General features: G+C 50.6%; 1 protein-coding gene across 1 annotated transcript in view; it reads right to left on the bottom strand.

The window, feature by feature from the left end:
* Positions 1 to 8,779: 8,779 nt before the first annotated feature.
* The window catches only part of LOC135824566 (uncharacterized), a gene marked incomplete at its 5' end in the record, with an annotated part of 43,399 nt that continues 33,266 nt past the window's right edge, over positions 8,780 to 18,912 (bottom strand). The window contains 1 exon segment of the mRNA XM_065337299.1: positions 8,780 to 9,817. Within this exon segment, the coding sequence (XP_065193371.1) occupies positions 9,808 to 9,817 (10 nt within the window).

The following is an 18,912-nucleotide window of genomic DNA, read 5'->3' as shown; positions in this document are numbered from 1 at the left end:
TATACAAACATAGTGGACATGCACACGTCCAACCTCTATAACATACTCTTTGTCTTCACTGTGACATTCTACATACTGTCCATTTGTAGTGCATGGCAGGGAGGGCCCTTATGGCTTGTTAGAGCCCGACAGGTTAGCCCGAGGGTCGTAGGCCCGAGGGCTAACCTGGAGGGCACAACCAAGCCATAAGGCCCTCCCTGCCATGCACTAACTATTTTAGAACAAGGCTACATGCATTATCTCATTTGTATTATGCTTGTGTACCCTTCTATTGGGTAGTTTTGTGGTTTGTATGCAGAGAGAATTGGTGTGGTATGAACTCAACACCACTGAGGACTACTAAAAGTAGAATAGACGCAAATGAAATCCGGGGCTCTTTATGCAAGCTTCATTCTTAATAGCTTCTGGAGCTATTTAGGGGCTTCGAGAGCCACTTTTCATCTTCGGTTTTTATAGGGTTCCGCCAGCTGTTGACTAAGCATTACCGTAAAAGAGTACGGGAGGCAAAAACCAAACACGCTTGTGAAATACGTGGCTTTTAGTAGTACACCGTACATTTTATGCAGAGTTCATTATCTGCACCGTACTATAATGCGTACAGGAAGTTGTATGCACATGTTTAGAGTATATTCAGCGGGCTTTAAACTAATCCAAGGTCCTTGATGCGTCATCAAGAGTAGTAAAATTACGATTGAGCGGGCTTTAAATTCTAATAAGGCCCTTGGCGGGAATGTCGCTGATTGGTCGTTCCCTGGACAACGAGACAGGCCTCATTCTAATACCAGTCGGGGAGATGTCCTATCTAGGACATCGCACTCTGAATGAGTCTGATTGGTTACCTGTCCCAGAGTTGTCATGGAAGCGTCGGTCGCGCACACGCGATGAAAAGAAGTGCTGCGTGAGCATTTCTGAATGTATGTGGAGGATGCACGATCGTAATGGCGATGGATTTCTTTCCGAATTGGTCAAGTTTGAGGGAATAGGCGGAGAATATCAGAGATCGGCGGGGATTGAGGTAGTGTGTATTCCATTCGCCATTGAATACCCGGCCGAATGGCCGTTTTCGTTTGGGGATTTCATATGGGGTTTCTCGTAGCCAGGCGGCGCTTCTTTGGAAACGATTGGTTCTAATTATTATTCTTAATGTTTTGCCTTTGGAATGTTTCTTCACGCCCCGTGCGTTCATTTCGCCCCAAAACTGGTCATGCAGAGGATCTAGGAGGAAGACGAGGCAGCAGGCGCTAGGCCCGTAAATTACTGCCGGGAAGATATTGTTTGGCCAAAGCTTGCTGTTGGCGTTTTTGATTTCTTGGATACGACAGCTCTTGGCTAAAACTGGACCTTGGATGGTCTTTCTTGGATATCAACCCAGGACGTGGTGGTCATGGACGTATCGCCATCGCTTTCAGCCAGATCCTTCTGCTGCCTGAAACCAATGGCGAGAGCAAAAACTTTATCGCAGCAGCAGCTACTGCTCTGCTGAAAGCGCGAACACAAATTGCTTCGCCAATCCTCTTGTGCACTTGCAATTTTCAATGCGATCAAAACGATTCGCTTGCCAGTTCCTTTGTCCAGGCGTACTCCACAACGAGGAAAATAAAATTCGTGAAGGCAAGAGGCAAGATACGAATCTCGACTCTCTTGAGGCAAGCCGCCAGGAGAACGACAACTAATAATTAGTTTTGAGACGAAAGGCCTTCGCTGCGTTTGTTTTGACTCTGAGTGCGACATGTTCATTTTCCTCGGACGCGACACAAAGTTTTGAGTCACGTGTCACGATTACTATGGGAACAGCATAGTATGTATGCTGGGGCATGCTGGGTTCCGTGATGTCCTATCTAGGGCATCACCAGGACTGAATACTGTGTACATGTAAGTACAAAATTTCGTTTTGGAATTAACTTTCGTTATAATTATTTGGCAGCGGGCACGAAATATCTAAAGTTTGCACCAAACTAAAGTTTTTTTTCTGAATGTTCAGGGCAACAGACCTCAACCAAAAACAAAAACGAGTACGTAACGAACCTGCTGGTGGAGTGATCTAACAAATATTTGTACTTGTACAGTTGGAGTGCGGATCCAAGATGTGCAAGAGCTGTAAGCCAGTTAGTTGTAGAATGTCAGTACCGTCGGTCAGTGTCGTGCAATGTTATCGCATGAGCTGATTGTTTAGTAACTGGTGGTGTTAGTGGACATTATAGTGTAACTTGTAGTTTACACCTTCCATGTTGTTTTTCGTACGTTAGTGCGGGTTACTTCATTTTCTTCTGCTCCCCTAACCAGCAGAAGTCACGTATGAATTCTGATGAATTCTGATGAATGAATTTCAATTTCATTCTTGTGTAAGTAGAAGCACGTTTATCTTCTATCTCAACCCTTCACGCCGGCTTTCTATTGCGATTCTCCACCCATCACGAACATTTCCAGATCACAAAATGTGCGATTCCGTGATGCCCGCCCGGATTGCTGTATCTGTCATAACAAATCGACTAGTGTCTGTTGGATATGGGCGTTTGGTGGCATTTCAATCGGCTCAAGCCCAGCACGTTTCGTTCTCCGTGTGTACTGCAGGCTGACGCACACTAGTCATTGATCTGAACCCAATCTACGTGGAGATGTTATCGCACTCACTGCTTAGCACATCTTGATACTCAACAGTTACATTCTGGTATCCCGTTCAGCCATAGTGAAATTCTGATGGAAGATTTGTTTGGCACACAGGCGGAGACCGCGTGTAGCAACAGCAGAGCTATCACTTCGGGGTTTTCTTCATTTGCAGCGCTTAGTAACTCTTGCCATGGACTGTGCGGGACGGCGCTTAGTTACTCTTGCCACGGACTGTGCGGGACGGCGCTTCGCCTTGACTAATATGCAGGGGCGTCGGAACCGGTGCGGCAGGTGCGGCCAAAGCCGCACCAATAATTTTCGATTTTTTATTTTATTTTTTTTAGACGGGACCTGGCCTCTTGTAATTGTACGGGCAGAAGTAACACAATGATTTGTCATAATATTACAAGTATTCTTATTTCTCATATTATTCTGTAGCATTCAAATATGGCCTTTTAGGCCCAATTTTCAAAAACATTTCCCAGGGGAGGACCCCCGACCCCCCTCTCACACTTTCGCCGCACCAATGATTATGTTAACCCTTTACCGGTCTACCATAAGCGTACCGATACTATAGTATCGGTACGTTTGGCCCTCATTTTTTTGGGGTCTTGTTGCTAGGAGACAGCTAAAATGGCGCTCTACGCGTAGCTGAGGTCCAAGGCTTTCTGACGATGTGCAAAACAACCATGCTTACCATACAATTTTTTGCCGTATCGATCGACTGAAGTTTGTTGAAATTGGAAAAGACGACCATCCGCCATGCGCGCATTTCAAGAATGCGAGTGCATCTCTTGGGGCCGTGTTTGACAAGCGCTCTGAGAGCAGTAACATCACCAGTCCAGGCTGGATGTCCCGGGAGGTTTTGCAGTGTAGTGTGTTGAGAAAAAGAGCTCCGTTGAGTCCTGCTAGTTCAAAAATATATCGTCCACGAATGAAGAAACAAAATTCTCCAAACAGAGAGGAAGCCTTCCTGCTGCCGACACGGCGACAGCGACTGTCACAAGGACTCGTCAGGTGCGATCAGCTGATTCGCCTGGCCGTGAGAATCACGGCATGCGTAAGCTCGCGCCTGAGTACTCATCTGAGCGAGAGTGAATCTGACGCGAGCAGCGCTGAGATGACCAAACCGAAACTGCGAAATCGTGCAATGGGAATTGCTGCTGCTGGCGTATCGCCGATGGCGAGGTGTTGGTGTTCAATGGCGGTATTGTAGAGAGCCTACATTTCTTGTAAAGACGTAGCCCTTACCTGATTGTTTATCGTACGACTTCAGCTCCATCACGAACTTGGTATGCCCTTCGTGCTGTGATATTCGTGTATTTCATCCGCAATTGTATTGTCTCTCAACTTGAAGGGCTACCATGGGCCCTATCCTTGCCTCCACCTAGTCATATTTGAATTTTCTGGACGCGTTCAGGCACACAGATTTTGAAAATATATGGTTTACCCATACCTACAACACATGGTTCTTGAGTTATTGCTGGTTGTGTGTACATGTATTTGCGTGACCACCCCTCACATACATTGAGTTAGACCGGCAAAGGGTTAAACTGCTTCCGAAGCCCCTGGTATGTAATTACGTACGTAAATTCTGCTGGGATGACGACTACATGTACACCATAGGTCAGTGGTTAGAGCATCGCTAGCTACAAGCGAGGGTCCCTGGTTCTAGTCCTGGTGGTGACAGTCAATTTTTTCTTCAGAATTTTCCCGTTTGTGTCTTTCCCTCAAACTAGTCAAGATACGTAAATTACAAACACACTCACCGAATTCCTCCGGAAAGAAACACGGAAGAGACGCCGCAAAGCTGTGCTCGCTGTTCACTGTAGTGGAACGCGGCTGCCCGGCTTCGTAGCTGTCCGTGACGGTGTTCTCTCTGTCGGTCGATACGATTCACGTAACGACGTGCTAGAATTCCAGCAGCCCGGTTAACGCAATGCCTGTTTGATCCGCGGATTCAGCGGCGAAATAAATTGCAAAGAGCACTCTACTGAGCCGGATTCGCGGAGGACTCTCTCATTTGCATTCAAATTTTATAAAATCCACGAGCACCGGAACCCTCATCTCATCACATTTTGTGGCCTTGTGTGTTGAATCGTCCTGTCCAGTTCTGTGAGCACACAAGCATAGCCAAACTTGAGTTCGAGAGCCTGAACAAGGTCCGAAGATAAGATCAATGCTGTTGTTGTACGAGCGACCTTGCCGCCCAAACAAGACAGTCTGAGATTTGGGAGAATGTTCAGGACAAAGAAGGTAGCGCCGCAAACAGAGGAATAGGGGTAGCACAAACGTGTGTCACGGTAAGCAAGGGCAGTGCGGCACTTATGCAACATAGTCCAAACATATTTGCCGACTACAAGAGTTGAAGGAGGGGCGAAAAGAAACTCACCTCGTGGAAGACGGACGCGTAAGTGGCGCTTGGAGAAAGAACACTGGACGCTAGTGAAAAGGACGCTAGTGGACGGCCTTGCTCCGTGTCACGACGGCCGTTATCGCGTACATCAAACGCGGCGGAAGAGAGCCGTGCGCAAATCGATCACAAAGGACAAGGTCGGGCAACGTCTACACTACAGCAAGGAATGTGTTTCCGGATGCAGCCCGAGTCGTGTTCTGTCTGAATATGAGAGGGACGGTAAGGGCCGTTTCACACGAGGTATACATGGCTTTTCACGAATGGGCGTTCTAGGCACAGTACACAGCGAGTGTCGCAACATGCTATTCAAGCAGCAGTTGCCATGGCAGCTTTGACCTGCCTCGCACAGAAGTCGTAAAATACGGAATCCGCACGCGAACGCGGGAGTTTTGAACACAAAATAATAATAATTATTATTAGTTTGGCAAGGAGATGTTCTCTCCCTGATTCTCGTTTTCTTTGATCGCCACAAGGAGAGAAAGATGGACGGACGAGAGAGGTTGCAAAGGATGGCGAGGCGTAGAAGGGCTGCATTGCCCTCGCTTGTTCAAAGTGTAATTTCAAGTTTTTCTCTGGATTCAACCATCCTGAGCGGAACGCAGCATTGAGTTTCTCGGCGATCTCCCTTTCCCTCACAATACGCTTCACCATCTGGCCACTTTTTCACTTTTGATAGTCGGCCCACAACTCAATAAGTCTAGCCTCCAGGTCATCAGAGAATATTTGGCGAGGCATTGTCCGAAACGGAAGGCACAACCAGCAACCAGCAATGAAAGCAAACAGAAGCAAAAAAAGCAAACACGACGACAGATCACAATGCAAGGAAAACGAAGTTTGTCAGTAGAACGCTGGGTATATCCTGCTTTCTACACCCCTCCTGGTCTTGCTGAAAACGTATACGATGCGTTTCACATTTCGCGCCAAAAGTGCTCCATCTCCTAGGGAACATAACCGGAAACGTGACATGTACGCGATTTTGTACCTCGTGTGAAACGGCCCTTTGTAAATCTGTCCCCCGTCATAATCACGATGGCAAGACTTCGCATACGAGCCGAAGACTCAAGCGCAAGAGAGGTACATGTAGATCTACAGTAGATCTACATGCAGTCTGCATGTACCAAAAAAACATCTACACTACAGTCTGTAACATGATTGTACTCGCTGCGACCGTACAGTCCCGCTAGAGAGGCTGTCTCCGAGGCAGTGTTTTCAATGCACGTGATGCTGAACCAGTTACATGTTCGATCCCTTGTACTTGTAGCGCCTGCTGTGCCTTTCCCCTGTGGACAGGTGCCACAAGACAAGAGCCGTAGGTCACAAACTGACAAAGACTGAAAGTGAAATGTTAGTGAGCGCAGGAAAGTCATCGCGGAATCAGCCCTTGCCAGAGATGTCTTGTCAGTTTGATCTGATACTGCGGGCCACATGCACTGGTGTATCGTCTTGTTGGCATCGCACCACGTCAGTAAGTCATGTAAAACCTAGCCACTTCTGGGCGCTCTGGCACGTCGATTCGTAGATCTACTTCCAAGTCTGCCAGGCGCCAAGAGACCACAACTCTTGCATACCGTTCCGGGGATTTCCCGGTCCATTTCCCTGCTCCCGTGATGCTTGTGAGAACAAAGCTAAAGAAAGACGTCCTCAGTACTGTACTAAAACAGTACAAAATTAATAATGACTAGTCACTGAGCCCATCCCACGACCCTATGGCTATAATACTATAGGCTATTATTAATAGCCTATGATGGCCTATCTCTGGCAAGTATTTTAGTTCAAGTAACAAGCCACGCCATGCATAGCTAGCTAGCTACTACTAGTACTACTACTAGTAGTACTAGTAGTGCTTACATCCTACGCCAGCCATCATCGACACCAGGCAATCAAGCAATGATTGCATACGCATCAATGGAGGACGCTGTGAGGCACAGGATCTAGGAGGGGAGCTCCAAGGTCCTGTTTAGTCACCACCCTCCAGCAAGACGTCAAGTTCACCGCCGTCGCATTGAAGACGAGCCGGCACCTCGAAACCCTAAGAAGTTGTGCAGTTGACCGGCAGAAGTGGAGTAACATTAAATTTTGTTCTGCGGTGGTGTGAACACACATGACCGGCTGTGATTTTGGTGTGGACGCACATGACTAACTGATGACCAATGATTTCATTTTCATTTATCTTATTTTTTTATTTTTTTTCTAAGAAAGAGCTTTGCTGATGTGGTGTATTGGAACTCATGTGAAATCTACACCGTGATTGTTTTCGTCAAATATCATATCTTCTCTTTTCTCTCTCTGCCGCGGTGCTTTTTGTCACTCCATTGTCGTGAGTTCCCTTTGGAACGTAGACGAGAATTATTATTATTATTATTATTATTTACTAGTAGTAGCTAGCCATAGCCCGGGCATAGGCCGAAAAAACATCAAGCGTGACTGTACTTCGAAATTTGATAATTTTTATTTAATATTGTACTTTGTAGAAAGGCACGTCGACCGAAAATCGGCGTGAGCAGTGTGTGAGGTGTGTGAGCAGTGTGTGAGCAGTGTGTGAGCAGTGTGGGTTCATCAGTGCATGGAGTCACTAGTAGTACACTACTACTGCTGTACCGTGTGTTCTAGAGTAGAGGGCATAGTTTTTTCTTTTCTTTTTATCATCTCGTATTGTGGTGAAAATGTTACCAAAGGTTTGGAGTTTTTTCTTCTTCTTTTCTTTCCCCTTTTCCTGTTGCCATTCACATTCATATCCGTCAATTTTGCTGTTTAACTTTTGTTCAATTCTTGAATTCTTTGCTCTCATTGTCTTCTTGCATGCATTTATCATCATTGCTTTGTGCGTTCAATAAAACGCCGTTTAGTAGCTACATGTACATGTAGCTCTACTTGCCCTGCTTCACAATGTGACATTGAATTCGTTCACAGTACCCCTCGCACACCTTGCACGCACATGCTACAACACACTCAAAAACTTTGATTTGAGCGTGTCAGTTTCAAGTGCAATCTTCATGTACATGATGTAGGGAAGAAGTTTTAGTTTCTATACAAACTGGAAAGCATTATCAATACTGGCCATTTGGGAGCTGGCACCCAATCTCAAACCAGATCCGGATCACAGTGTATTTTTGCCAGAACACTTGCTCTTCCATTAAACATGTCATAGCTAGTAGAATCCGCAACCAGCTACTACTTGAGAACGGTTTTATTCACAACACCAATTGGGTCACACGCGTGAAACCATGAAGACGGAGTCAAAGCAACTACTACTACCGGTACTAGTAGATCTACCTGCTACCGTATTGCGTGACCGATCCTTTCAATGTTCTAAATCTTTACTTTGCCTTTTCTACCTGGACTTCTCCTTGGTTTCCCTTTTCTCTCTAGCTCTTCTCTTGTACCTTCTTGCTATTCTTAAAATGAGGGGCTTTGAATAAAACTAGCATTATTAGTAGATGTACCTGCCAATGGCATGCATACACTTGCTTGCCCGCACAGCTCGGCAGTTTTGCATAATGATATTAACTTTTTCAGAGTAGGTACGATCATGTACAATGTAGATCTACTGTACGAAATGCAGCGTGACTCTTGCATCCAAACGCTGGGTAGGAATCGTCACCCCCCCCCCCCCCTCCCCCCCCCCCCCGGCCCACCCCTCAAGCACATGACCTGTACAGACGTCCATGATTGCAGTACACTCGTACAATGTGCCTCGTTTATCCGGGCGATCCGGGACCAGCCACTGCCCGCAACTAACTTTGGAAAGTCCGTAACTCCGAATCACATACATTTTGATGGGCAAAGACCATGCATATTATAATGCCGTGTGACCACGCAGTGGAAACACCAACCAATGTGAAGAGAGCGGGTAATAGGCTGATAGTCAACCGTGCACGGCGATAAAGATAAGTAGGGGTTAGAAGGGAAACGAAAGAATAGCAAAAGCAAGAGCAGCAGCAGCAACTCCGTGAAGACAAAGGATGTCGATAGCCAGTCAGGAGCAACAGAGACGTAAAGGACATGTGGATAATGTGGCTCTTGTAAAAAAAAATAGAAGAAAAAAAGCTTCTGCATCAGTGCGGCTAGAGACTGGGGGAATACGTGATACTGAGTATACATGATATTGCAATGCGGGCGGGGCGGCGGGGGGGGGGGGGGGGGGGGAGAGACAGAAAAACATCTTTGCAATAGTTGATGGCACAGATCACGTAGTACTAACATAGACTTATCCACCTGTGCCTGATGAATTCTCAGCATGCAAGTATAGTTCAATGCATGGAACAAAAATAATGAAAGAGCAAAATTGATGATGATGCAGGCGGGGAGGGGGGGGGGGGGCAGAAGAACATCTTTGCAATAGTTGATGGCACAAACCACGTACTAACGTAGACTTATCCACCTGTGCCTGATGAACTTCTGATGGAACAAAAATAATGAAAGAGCAAAATTGACAAAGGAGGAAAGGCACATCGTATCCTATGCCGGAGCGTTGAGAGTGAGGGGGAGAGACAGAGAGACAGAGAGACAAAGAGAGAGGGAAAATGGAGAGAAAGAGGGGGGGGGAGAGAGAGAGAGAGAGAGAGAGAGAGAGAGAGAGAGAGAGAGAGAGAGAGTCACGATTACGGGTGAACGGCACACACCAGATTCACCATTTCCACATGAAGATCATGAGCAAGTCAGCGGAGGCCGGGATGTAGCATCGTTATTTGGAAGAAAGGAGAACTGACACCTCACTTGGATTTTCTGGCTGTTTTAATCATACTGCAATATCAGCAGATCATATTGGCATGAAAATCCGAAGTTCACATGCCCCTGTACGTGGGAAAACAAAACAAAACAGACACAAAAAGAGAAGTGAAGAGATCGAAAAGATTGTTACATACAGGCAGACGACGGTGCTTGTAGTAGAGGTAAAGTGATTTCCAATTTCCCATTTCGCTAGCAATGGTACATTGTGACGGGAAGTGGGAGTTGTGCTAGGAGCTGAGAGCCAGATATAACAGTGTATTGCCTATAACGTCATAAATATCCAACCGGAACTTCACAGCATGAAAAAATAAAATCACGCAACCACATCACCACAGTTGCCTTTTTTTAGTGAAGCGAGACTACGGATATGTGACAGGAAAAAAATGAATCATTCCCAAAATATCCACCAACCCATAATGGGAGGGCGGGTGGGACACTGTTATATCTCGCTCTCAGCTCCTAGCACAACTCCCACTTCCCGTCACAATGTACCATTGCTAGCGAAATGGGAAATTGCGCATCGGAGCTTCAAGCTTCGATATAACAGTGTATACTTCAAAGCGCACCCGACACATAAACACACGTGGGATAAACACATTCCTTCCCATGCACGGGTAACATTCGAGTCACGGGACAGGCACCTAAGTGTCCTGATAGCAGTAGGTCAGGCTATAGCCTAAACCCCGGAGCTGAGAACGGCTGCACCGTAAGTGGCTGCTGCCGCTGATGCCAGGCCCCCCCCCGGAATGACCCTAAGAGGGACGGCTACGTGCTGTCCGCCTTACGCCACGATGCGGAGCGTGAAACCTACGCCAACACACATGCTGTACCGAGCAGAGCTCCGGTACTGGAAAAGGCGCGAAACACACCTGCTAGAGAGGCAAAGCCCAGTCTTGAGCCAATACAATGAACAGCATCCGCCAGTCCAGACCTCCTCTGGCACTAACATCCACACCGCCGCTAACGTTATGCTGCGTAGCTGGTGCCCGGTCCTTGACCGTCCTGTTGCTCTGGTGGGAGAAGCATCCGGCTTCGGTTAGCATAGCCACAACCGGCTCGGCTATATTGAGTCTGGTTGTACGGGCTGGTGTAAGGCTCGTACCGGGAGCCACCGCCGTACCTACTGACCCCAGTACCGCGGAAAAACTGGCGTTCACCCGCTGACGCCCCTCCAGCGCCAGACTTGCTGTCGCTCGACTGCGGAGGAGCTCGAGCGTCCTTGTATTGTTTCACAACCAAGCCCAGGGCCTCCTGGGACTCTGCCTTGGACTGGATGCGCTCCAATAGTTCCGGGCCGAACAGGGCCGTGCCCGCTTTATCAAATGGCTCCTCCGCCATGGGTACCAGGCTCTTATCAAGATGCTCTAGGAACTCCTGGCGCCTCAGCACAGAGAGCTTACTGTTGGCATTGCCAAGCAGAGACAAACCAGCCGGCACCATGTCCAATACAGCTTGCGGGTCCAGGCCTGCACCAGCGTCCTGCGCTGCCTTGGCCTCCATCATCAGGGCAGAGAGAGGACCCAAACAATCCAATACGCTGCTCTGTAGCGAGTACAACATGTTGTCTCGCGACCTCTTGAATGACTGCCTTACACCAGGTAAATTCAGCACCTCATGGTCTAGCTTAGGTGTGACCGCCACGTCCACCTCTGGTCGGGAAAACTGCTCTACTAGGTCCCTGCGCTCCTTGCCCTTCAAGGGCTCCCTGAAGCGAGTCTGAAGGAACTGTTTTATATCTGAGGACACCGGAGCATGCTCCGGGTCGTCCGTGCTCACGTCCACACACGAGGGTACCTGCCCACTCGTGGCGTCGTTCAAATCAGCATCACTCGAGCAGGCATGCCCACTCGAGGAGCTAGGTGGAAGCAACAAACTTCCACCTGACAAACCAGACTTGGGCATGCCCAAGGAACTGGCGATTTCCCGGGGTTGAGTGCCTGCACTCAACCTGGAAAGTTTTGGCTCCGATCCATTGGACTGCGAGGACTGGCCCCTGGCCAGATCCCTTCTACATTCTGCTGTCGCTTCCAAAGCACGTAGACGATCATTGATCGGAGCAAGGAGATCCACAACGGCTGATGAAACAGCTTGCCGGATTGAGTTTTCATCCATCTCTAATCGCGAGAAGAAGAGCTCAGATTTTCTAAATCACGTCGTGTCGAGCGGAAATAAAAAAGGCAACTGTAGTGATGTGGTTGGGTGATTTTATTTTTTCATGCCGTGAAGTTCCGGTTGGATATTTATGACGTCATAGGCAATACGCTGTTATATCGAAGCTTGAAGCTCCGATGCGCAACTGATTTTCCAACTAACTGTGGGTTGCAGCACAGCTGTAAAAAATCCTACCCCTTCCAAGCAGGATTTGAACCTAGTACTGTCAGTCTCTCAATCATGGTCTTAGACCATACCACTATGGCTGCCTGCTGTGGAACTAAACTGAAACATTATCAATAAGACCGGATGACCCTGTTATTTATGCACTTGTATTATTGTTAAATGAGTGTCTTCCGGCTCGGTAGTCTCTAGCATTGTTATATATGTACTTGTAGAGTACGAGACTGGCGTAGTATTACTTCTACCTCTAAGAGCATCATTCATTTTTCTGTGCATGCTGTGGTTCAGGGTCTGTGCATGCTCTGGTTCAGGGTCTGTGCATGCTCTGTTTCAGTGTCTGCGCATGCTCTGGTTCCGTGTGTGTGCATGCTCTGGTTCAGTGTGTGTGTGCATGCTCTGGTTCAGGGTCTGTGCATGCTCTGGTTCAGGGTCTGTGCATGCTCTGGTTCAGGGTCTGCGCATGCTCTGGTTCAGGGTCTGTGCATGCTCTGGTCCAGGGTCTGTGCATGCTCTGGTTCAGGGTCTGTGCATGCTCTGTTTCAGTGTCTGCGCATGCTCTGGTTCAGTGTCTGTGCATGCTCTGGTTCAGGGTCTGTGCATGCTCTGGTTCAGGGTCTGTGCATGCTCTGGTTCAGTGTCTGCGCATGCTCTGGTTCAGGGTCTGTGCATGCTCTGGTCCAGGGTATGTGCATGCTCTGGTTCAGTGTCTGTGCATGCTCTGGTTCAGGGTCTGTGCATGCTCTGGCTCAGGGTCTGTGCATGCTCTGGTTCAGTGTCTGCGCATGCTCTGGTTCAGGGTCTGTGCATGCTCTGGTTCAGGGTCTGTGCATGCTCTGGTTCAGTGTCTGTGCATGCTCTGGTTCAGGGTCTGTGCAGGCTCTGGTTCAGGGTCTGTGCATGCTCTGGTTCAGGGTCTGTGCATGCTCTGGTTCAGTGTCTGTGCATGCTCTGGTTCAGGGTCTGTGCAGGCTCTGGTTCAGGGCCTGTGCATGCTCTGGTTCAGGGTCTGTGCATGCTCAGGTTCAGTGTCTGTGCATGCTCTGGTTCAGGGTCTGTGCAGGCTCTGGTTCAGGGTCTGTGCATGCTCTGGTTCAGGGTCTGTGCATGCTCTGGTTCAGTGTCTGTGCATGCTCTGGTTCAGGGTCTGTGCATGCTCTGGTTCAGTGTCTGCGCATGCTCTGGTTCAGGGTCTGTGCATGCTCTGGTTCAGGGTCTGTGCAGGCTCTGGTTCAGGGTCTGTGCATGCTCTGGTTCAGGGTCTGTGCGTGTCTGGTTCAGTGTCTGTGCATGCTCTGGTTCAGGGTCTGTGCGTGTCTGGTTGAGGGTCTGTGCATGCTCTGGTTCAGTGTCTGCGCATGCTCTGGTTCAGGGTCTGTGCATGCTCTGGTTCAGAGTCTGTGCATGCTCTGGTTCAGTGTCTGTGCATGCTCTGGTTCAGGGTCTGTGCAGGCTCTGGTTCAGGGTCTGTGCATGCTCTGGTTCAGTGTCTGTGCATGCTCTGGTTCAGTGTCTGTGCATGCTCTGGTTCAGGGTCTGTGCATGCTCTGGTTCAGGGTCTGTGCATGCTCTGGTTCAGGGTCTGTGCATGCTCTGGTTCAGTGTCTGTGCATGCTCTGGTTCAGGGTCTGTGCATGCTCTGGTTCAGTGTCTGTGCATGCTCTGGTTCAGGGTCTGTGCATGCTCTGGTTCAGTGTCTGCGCATGCTCTGGTTCAGGGTCTGTGCATGCTCTGGTTCAGGGTCTGTGCAGGCTCTGGTTCAGGGTCTGTGCATGCTCTTGTTCAGGGTCTGTGCGTGTCTGGTTCAGTGTCTGTGCATGCTCTGGTTCAGGGTCTGTGCGTGTCTGGTGCAGGGTCTGTGCATGCTCTGGTTCAGTGTCTGCGCATGCTCTGGTTCAGGGTCTGTGCATGCTCTGGTCCAGGGTCTGTGCATGCTCTGGTTCAGTGTCTGTGCATGCTCTGGTTCAGGGTCTGTGCATGCTCTGGTTCTGGGTCTGTGCATGCTCTGGTTCAGTGTCTGCGCATGCTCTGGTTCAGGGTCTGTGCATGCTCTGGTTCAGGGTCTGTGCAGGCTCTGGTTCAGGGTCTGTGCATGCTCTGGCTCAGGGTCTGTGCATGCTCTGGTTCAGTGTCTGTGCATGCTCTGGTTCAGGGTCTGTGCAGGCTCTGGTTCAGGGTCTGTGCATGCTCTGGTTCAGGGTCTGTGCATGCTCTGGTTCAGTGTCTGTGCATGCTCTGGTTCAGGGTCTGTGCAGGCTCTGGTTCAGGGTCTGTGCATGCTCTGGTTCAGGGTCTGTGCATGCTCTGGTTCAGTGTCTGTGCATGCTCTGGTTCAGGGTCTGTGCATGCTCTGGTTCAGTGTCTGCGCATGCTCTGGTTCAGGGTCTGTGCATGCTCTGGTTCAGGGTCTGTGCATGCTCTGGTTCAGGGTCTGTGCATGCTCTGGTTCAGGGTCTGTGCAGGCTCTGGTTCAGGGTCTGTGCATGCTCTGGTTCAGGGTCTGTGCGTGTCTGGTTCAGGGTCTGTGCATGCTCTGGTTCAGGGTCTGTGCATGCTCTGGTTCAGGGTCTGTGCATGCTCTGGTTCAGTGTCTGTGCATGCTCTGGTTCAGGGTCTGTGCAGGCTCTGGTTCAGGGTCTGTGCATGCTCTGGTTCAGGGTCTGTGCATGCTCTGGTTCAGTGTCTGTGCATGCTCTGGTTCAGGGTCTGTGCATGCTCTGGTTCAGGGTCTGTGGATGCTCTGGTTCAGTGTCTGTGCATGCTCTGGTTCAGGGTCTGTGCATGCTCTGGTTCAGTGTCTGTGCATGCTCTGGTTCATGGTCTGTGCATGCTCTGGTTCAGTGTCTGCGCATGCTCTGGTTCAGGGTCTGTGCATGCTCTGGTTCAGGGTCTGTGCAGGCTCTGGTTCAGGGTCTGTGCATGCTCTGGTTCAGTGTCTGTGCATGCTCTGGTTCAGGGTCTGTGCATGCTCTGGTTCAGTGTCTGCGCATGCTCTGGTTCAGGGTCTGTGCATGCTCTGGTTCAGGGTCTGTGCAGGCTCTGGTTCAGGGTCTGTGCATGCTCTGGTTCAGGGTCTGTGCATGCTCTGGTTCAGGGTCTGTGCATGCTCTGGTTCAGGGTCTGTGCGTGTCTGGTTCAGTGTCTGTGCATGCTCTGGTTCAGGGTCTGTGCGTGTCTGGTTCAGGGTCTGTGCGTGTCTGGTTCAGTGTCTGTGCATGCTCTGGTTCAGGGTCTGTGCGTGTCTGGTTCAGGGTCTGTGCGTGTCTGGTTCAGTGTCTGTGCGTGTCTGGTTCAGGGTCTGTGCATGCTCTGGTTCAGGGTCTGTGCATGCTCTGGTTCAGTGTCTGCGCATGCTCTGGTTCAGGGTCTGTGCATGCTCTGGTTCAGGGTCTGTGCAGGCTCTGGTTCAGGGTCTGTGCATGCTCTTGTTCAGGGTCTGTGCGTGTCTGGTTCAGTGTCTGTGCATGCTCTGGTTCAGGGTCTGTGCGTGTCTGGTGCAGGGTCTGTGCATGCTCTGGTTCAGTGTCTGCGCATGCTCTGGTTCAGGGTCTGTGCATGCTCTGGTCCAGGGTCTGTGCATGCTCTGGTTCAGTGTCTGTGCATGCTCTGGTTCAGGGTCTGTGCATGCTCTGGTTCTGGGTCTGTGCATGCTCTGGTTCAGTGTCTGCGCATGCTCTGGTTCAGGGTCTGTGCATGCTCTGGTTCAGGGTCTGTGCAGGCTCTGGTTCAGGGTCTGTGCATGCTCTGGCTCAGGGTCTGTGCATGCTCTGGTTTAGTGTCTGTGCATGCTCTGGTTCAGGGTCTGTGCAGGCTCTGGTTCAGGGTCTGTGCATGCTCTGGTTCAGGGTCTGTGCATGCTCTGGTTCAGTGTCTGTGCATGCTCTGGTTCAGGGTCTGTGCAGGCTCTGGTTCAGGGTCTGTGCATGCTCTGGTTCAGGGTCTGTGCATGCTCTGGTTCAGTGTCTGTGCATGCTCTGGTTCAGGGTCTGTGCATGCTCTGGTTCAGTGTCTGCGCATGCTCTGGTTCAGGGTCTGTGCATGCTCTGGTTCAGGGTCTGTGCAGGCTCTGGTTCAGGGTCTGTGCATGCTCTGGTTCAGGGTCTGTGCGTGTCTGGTTCAGTGTCTGTGCATGCTCTGGTTCAGGGTCTGTGCGTGTCTGGTTCAGGGTCTGTGCATGCTCTGGTTCAGGGTCTGTGCATGCTCTGGTTCAGGGTCTGTGCATGCTCTGGTTCAGTGTCTGTGCATGCTCTGGTTCAGGGTCTGTGCAGGCTCTGGTTCAGGGTCTGTGCATGCTCTGGTTCAGGGTCTGTGCATGCTCTGGTTCAGTGTCTGTGCATGCTCTGGTTCAGTGTCTGTGCATGCTCTGGTTCAGGGTCTGTGCATGCTCTGGTTCAGGGTCTGTGGATGCTCTGGTTCAGTGTCTGTGCATGCTCTGGTTCAGGGTCTGTGCATGCTCTGGTTCAGTGTCTGTGCATGCTCTGGTTCATGGTCTGTGCATGCTCTGGTTCAGTGTCTGCGCATGCTCTGGTTCAGGGTCTGTGCATGCTCTGGTTCAGGGTCTGTGCAGGCTCTGGTTCAGGGTCTGTGCATGCTCTGGTTCAGTGTCTGTGCATGCTCTGGTTCAGGGTCTGTGCATGCTCTGGTTCAGTGTCTGCGCATGCTCTGGTTCAGGGTCTGTGCATGCTCTGGTTCAGGGTCTGTGCAGGCTCTGGTTCAGGGTCTGTGCATGCTCTGGTTCAGGGTCTGTGCATGCTCTGGTTCAGGGTCTGTGCATGCTCTGGTTCAGGGTCTGTGCGTGTCTGGTTCAGTGTTTGTGCATGCTCTGGTTCAGGGTCTGTGCGTGTCTGGTTCAGGGTCTGTGCGTGTCTGGTTCAGTGTCTGTGCATGCTCTGGTTCAGGGTCTGTGCGTGTCTGGTTCAGGGTCTGTGCGTGTCTGGTTCAGTGTCTGTGCGTGTCTGGTTCAGGGTCTGTGCATGCTCTGGTTCAGTGTCTGCGCATGCTCTGGTTCAGTGTCTGTGCATGCTCTGGTTCAGGGTCTGTGCAGGCTCTGGTTCAGGGTCTGTGCATGCTCTGGTTCAGGGTCTGTGCATGCTCTGGTTCAGTGTCTGTGCATGCTCTGGTTCAGGGTCTGGGCATGCTCTGGTTCAGGGTCTGTGCAGGCTCTGGTTCAGGGTCTGTGCATGCTCTTGTTCAGGGTCTGTGCGTGTCTGGTTCAGTGTCTGTGCATGCTCTGGTTCAGGGTCTGTGCGTGTCTGGTTCAGGGTCTGTGCATGCTCTGGTTCAGTGTCTGCGCATGCTCTGGTTCAGGGTCTATGCATGCTCTGGTCCAGGGTCTGTGCATGCTCTGGTTCAGTGTCTGTGCATGCTCTGGTTCAGGGTCTGTGCATGCTCTGGTTCTGGGTCTGTGCATGCTCTGGTTCAGTGTCTGCGCATGCTCTGGTTCAGGGTCTGTGCATGCTCTGGTTCAGGGTCTGTGCAGGCTCTGGTTCAGGGCCTGTGCATGCTCTGGTTCAGGGTCTGTGCATGCTCTGGTTCAGTGTCTGTGCATGCTCTGGTTCAGGGTCTGTGCAGGCTCTGAATCAGGGTCTGTGCATGCTCTGGTTCAGGGTCTGTGCATGCTCTGGTTCAGTGTCTGTGCATGCTCTGGTTCAGGGTCTGTGCAGGCTCTGGTTCAGGGTCTGTGCATGCTCTGGTTCAGGGTCTGTGCATGCTCTGGTTCAGTGTCTGTGCATGCTCTGGTTCAGGGTCTGTGCATGCTCTGGTTCAGTGTCTGCGCATGCTCTGGTTCAGGGTCTGTGCATGCTCTGGTTCAGGGTCTGTGCAGGCTCTGGTTCAGGGTCTGTGCATGCTCTGGTTCAGGGTCTGTGCGTGTCTGGTTTAGTGTCTGTGCATGCTCTGGTTCAGGGTCTGTGCGTGTCTGGTTCAGGGTCTGTGCATGCTCCGGTTCAGTGTCTGCGCATGCTCTGGTTCAGGGTCTGTGCATGCTCTGGTTCAGGGTCTGTGCATGCTCTGGTTCAGTGTCTGTGCATGCTCTGGTTCAGGGTCTGTGCAGGCTCTGGTTCAGGGTCTGTGCAGGCTCTGGTTCAGGGTCTGTGCATGCTCTGGTTCAGGGTCTGTGCATGCTCTGGTTCAGGGTCTGTGCAGGCTCTGGTTCAGAGTCTGTGCATGCTCTGGTTCAGGGTCTGTGCATGCTCTGGTTCAGTGTCTGTGCATGCTCTGGTTAAGGGTCTGTGCATGCTCTGGTTCAGGGTCTGTGCATGCTCTGGTTCAGTGTCTGCGCATGCTCTGGTTCAGGGTCTGTGCATGCTCTGGTCCAGGGTCTGTGCATGCTCTGGTTCAGTGTCTGTGCATGCTCTGGTTCAGGGTCTGTGCATGCTCTGGTTCTGGGTCTGTGCATGCTCTGGTTCAGTGTCTGCGCATGCTCTGGTTCAGGGTCTGTGCATGCTCTGGTTCAGGGTCTGTGCAGGCTCTGGTTCAGGGTCTGTGCATGCTCTGGCTCAGGGTCTGTGCATGCTCTGGTTCAGTGTCTGTGCATGCTCTGGTTCAGGGTCTGTGCAGGCTCTGGTTCAGGGTCTGTGCATGCTCTGGTTCAGGGTCTGTGCATGCTCTGGTTCAGTGTCTGTGCATGCTCTGGTTCAGGGTCTGTGCAGGCTCTGGTTCAGGGTCTGTGCATGCTCTGGTTCAGGGTCTGTGCATGCTCTGGTTCAGTGTCTGTGCATGCTCTGGTTCAGGGTCTGTGCATGCTCTGGTTCAGTGTCTGCGCATGCTCTGGTTCAGGGTCTGTGCATGCTCTGGTTCAGGGTCTGTGCAGGCTCTGGTTCAGGGTC

The sequence above is a fragment of the Sycon ciliatum genome, chromosome 9 (genome assembly GCF_964019385.1).
Source record: "Sycon ciliatum chromosome 9, ocSycCili1.1, whole genome shotgun sequence".
Classification (NCBI taxonomy): domain Eukaryota; kingdom Metazoa; phylum Porifera; class Calcarea; order Leucosolenida; family Sycettidae; genus Sycon; species Sycon ciliatum.
This window is presented reverse-complemented; position numbering and strand designations above follow the sequence as displayed.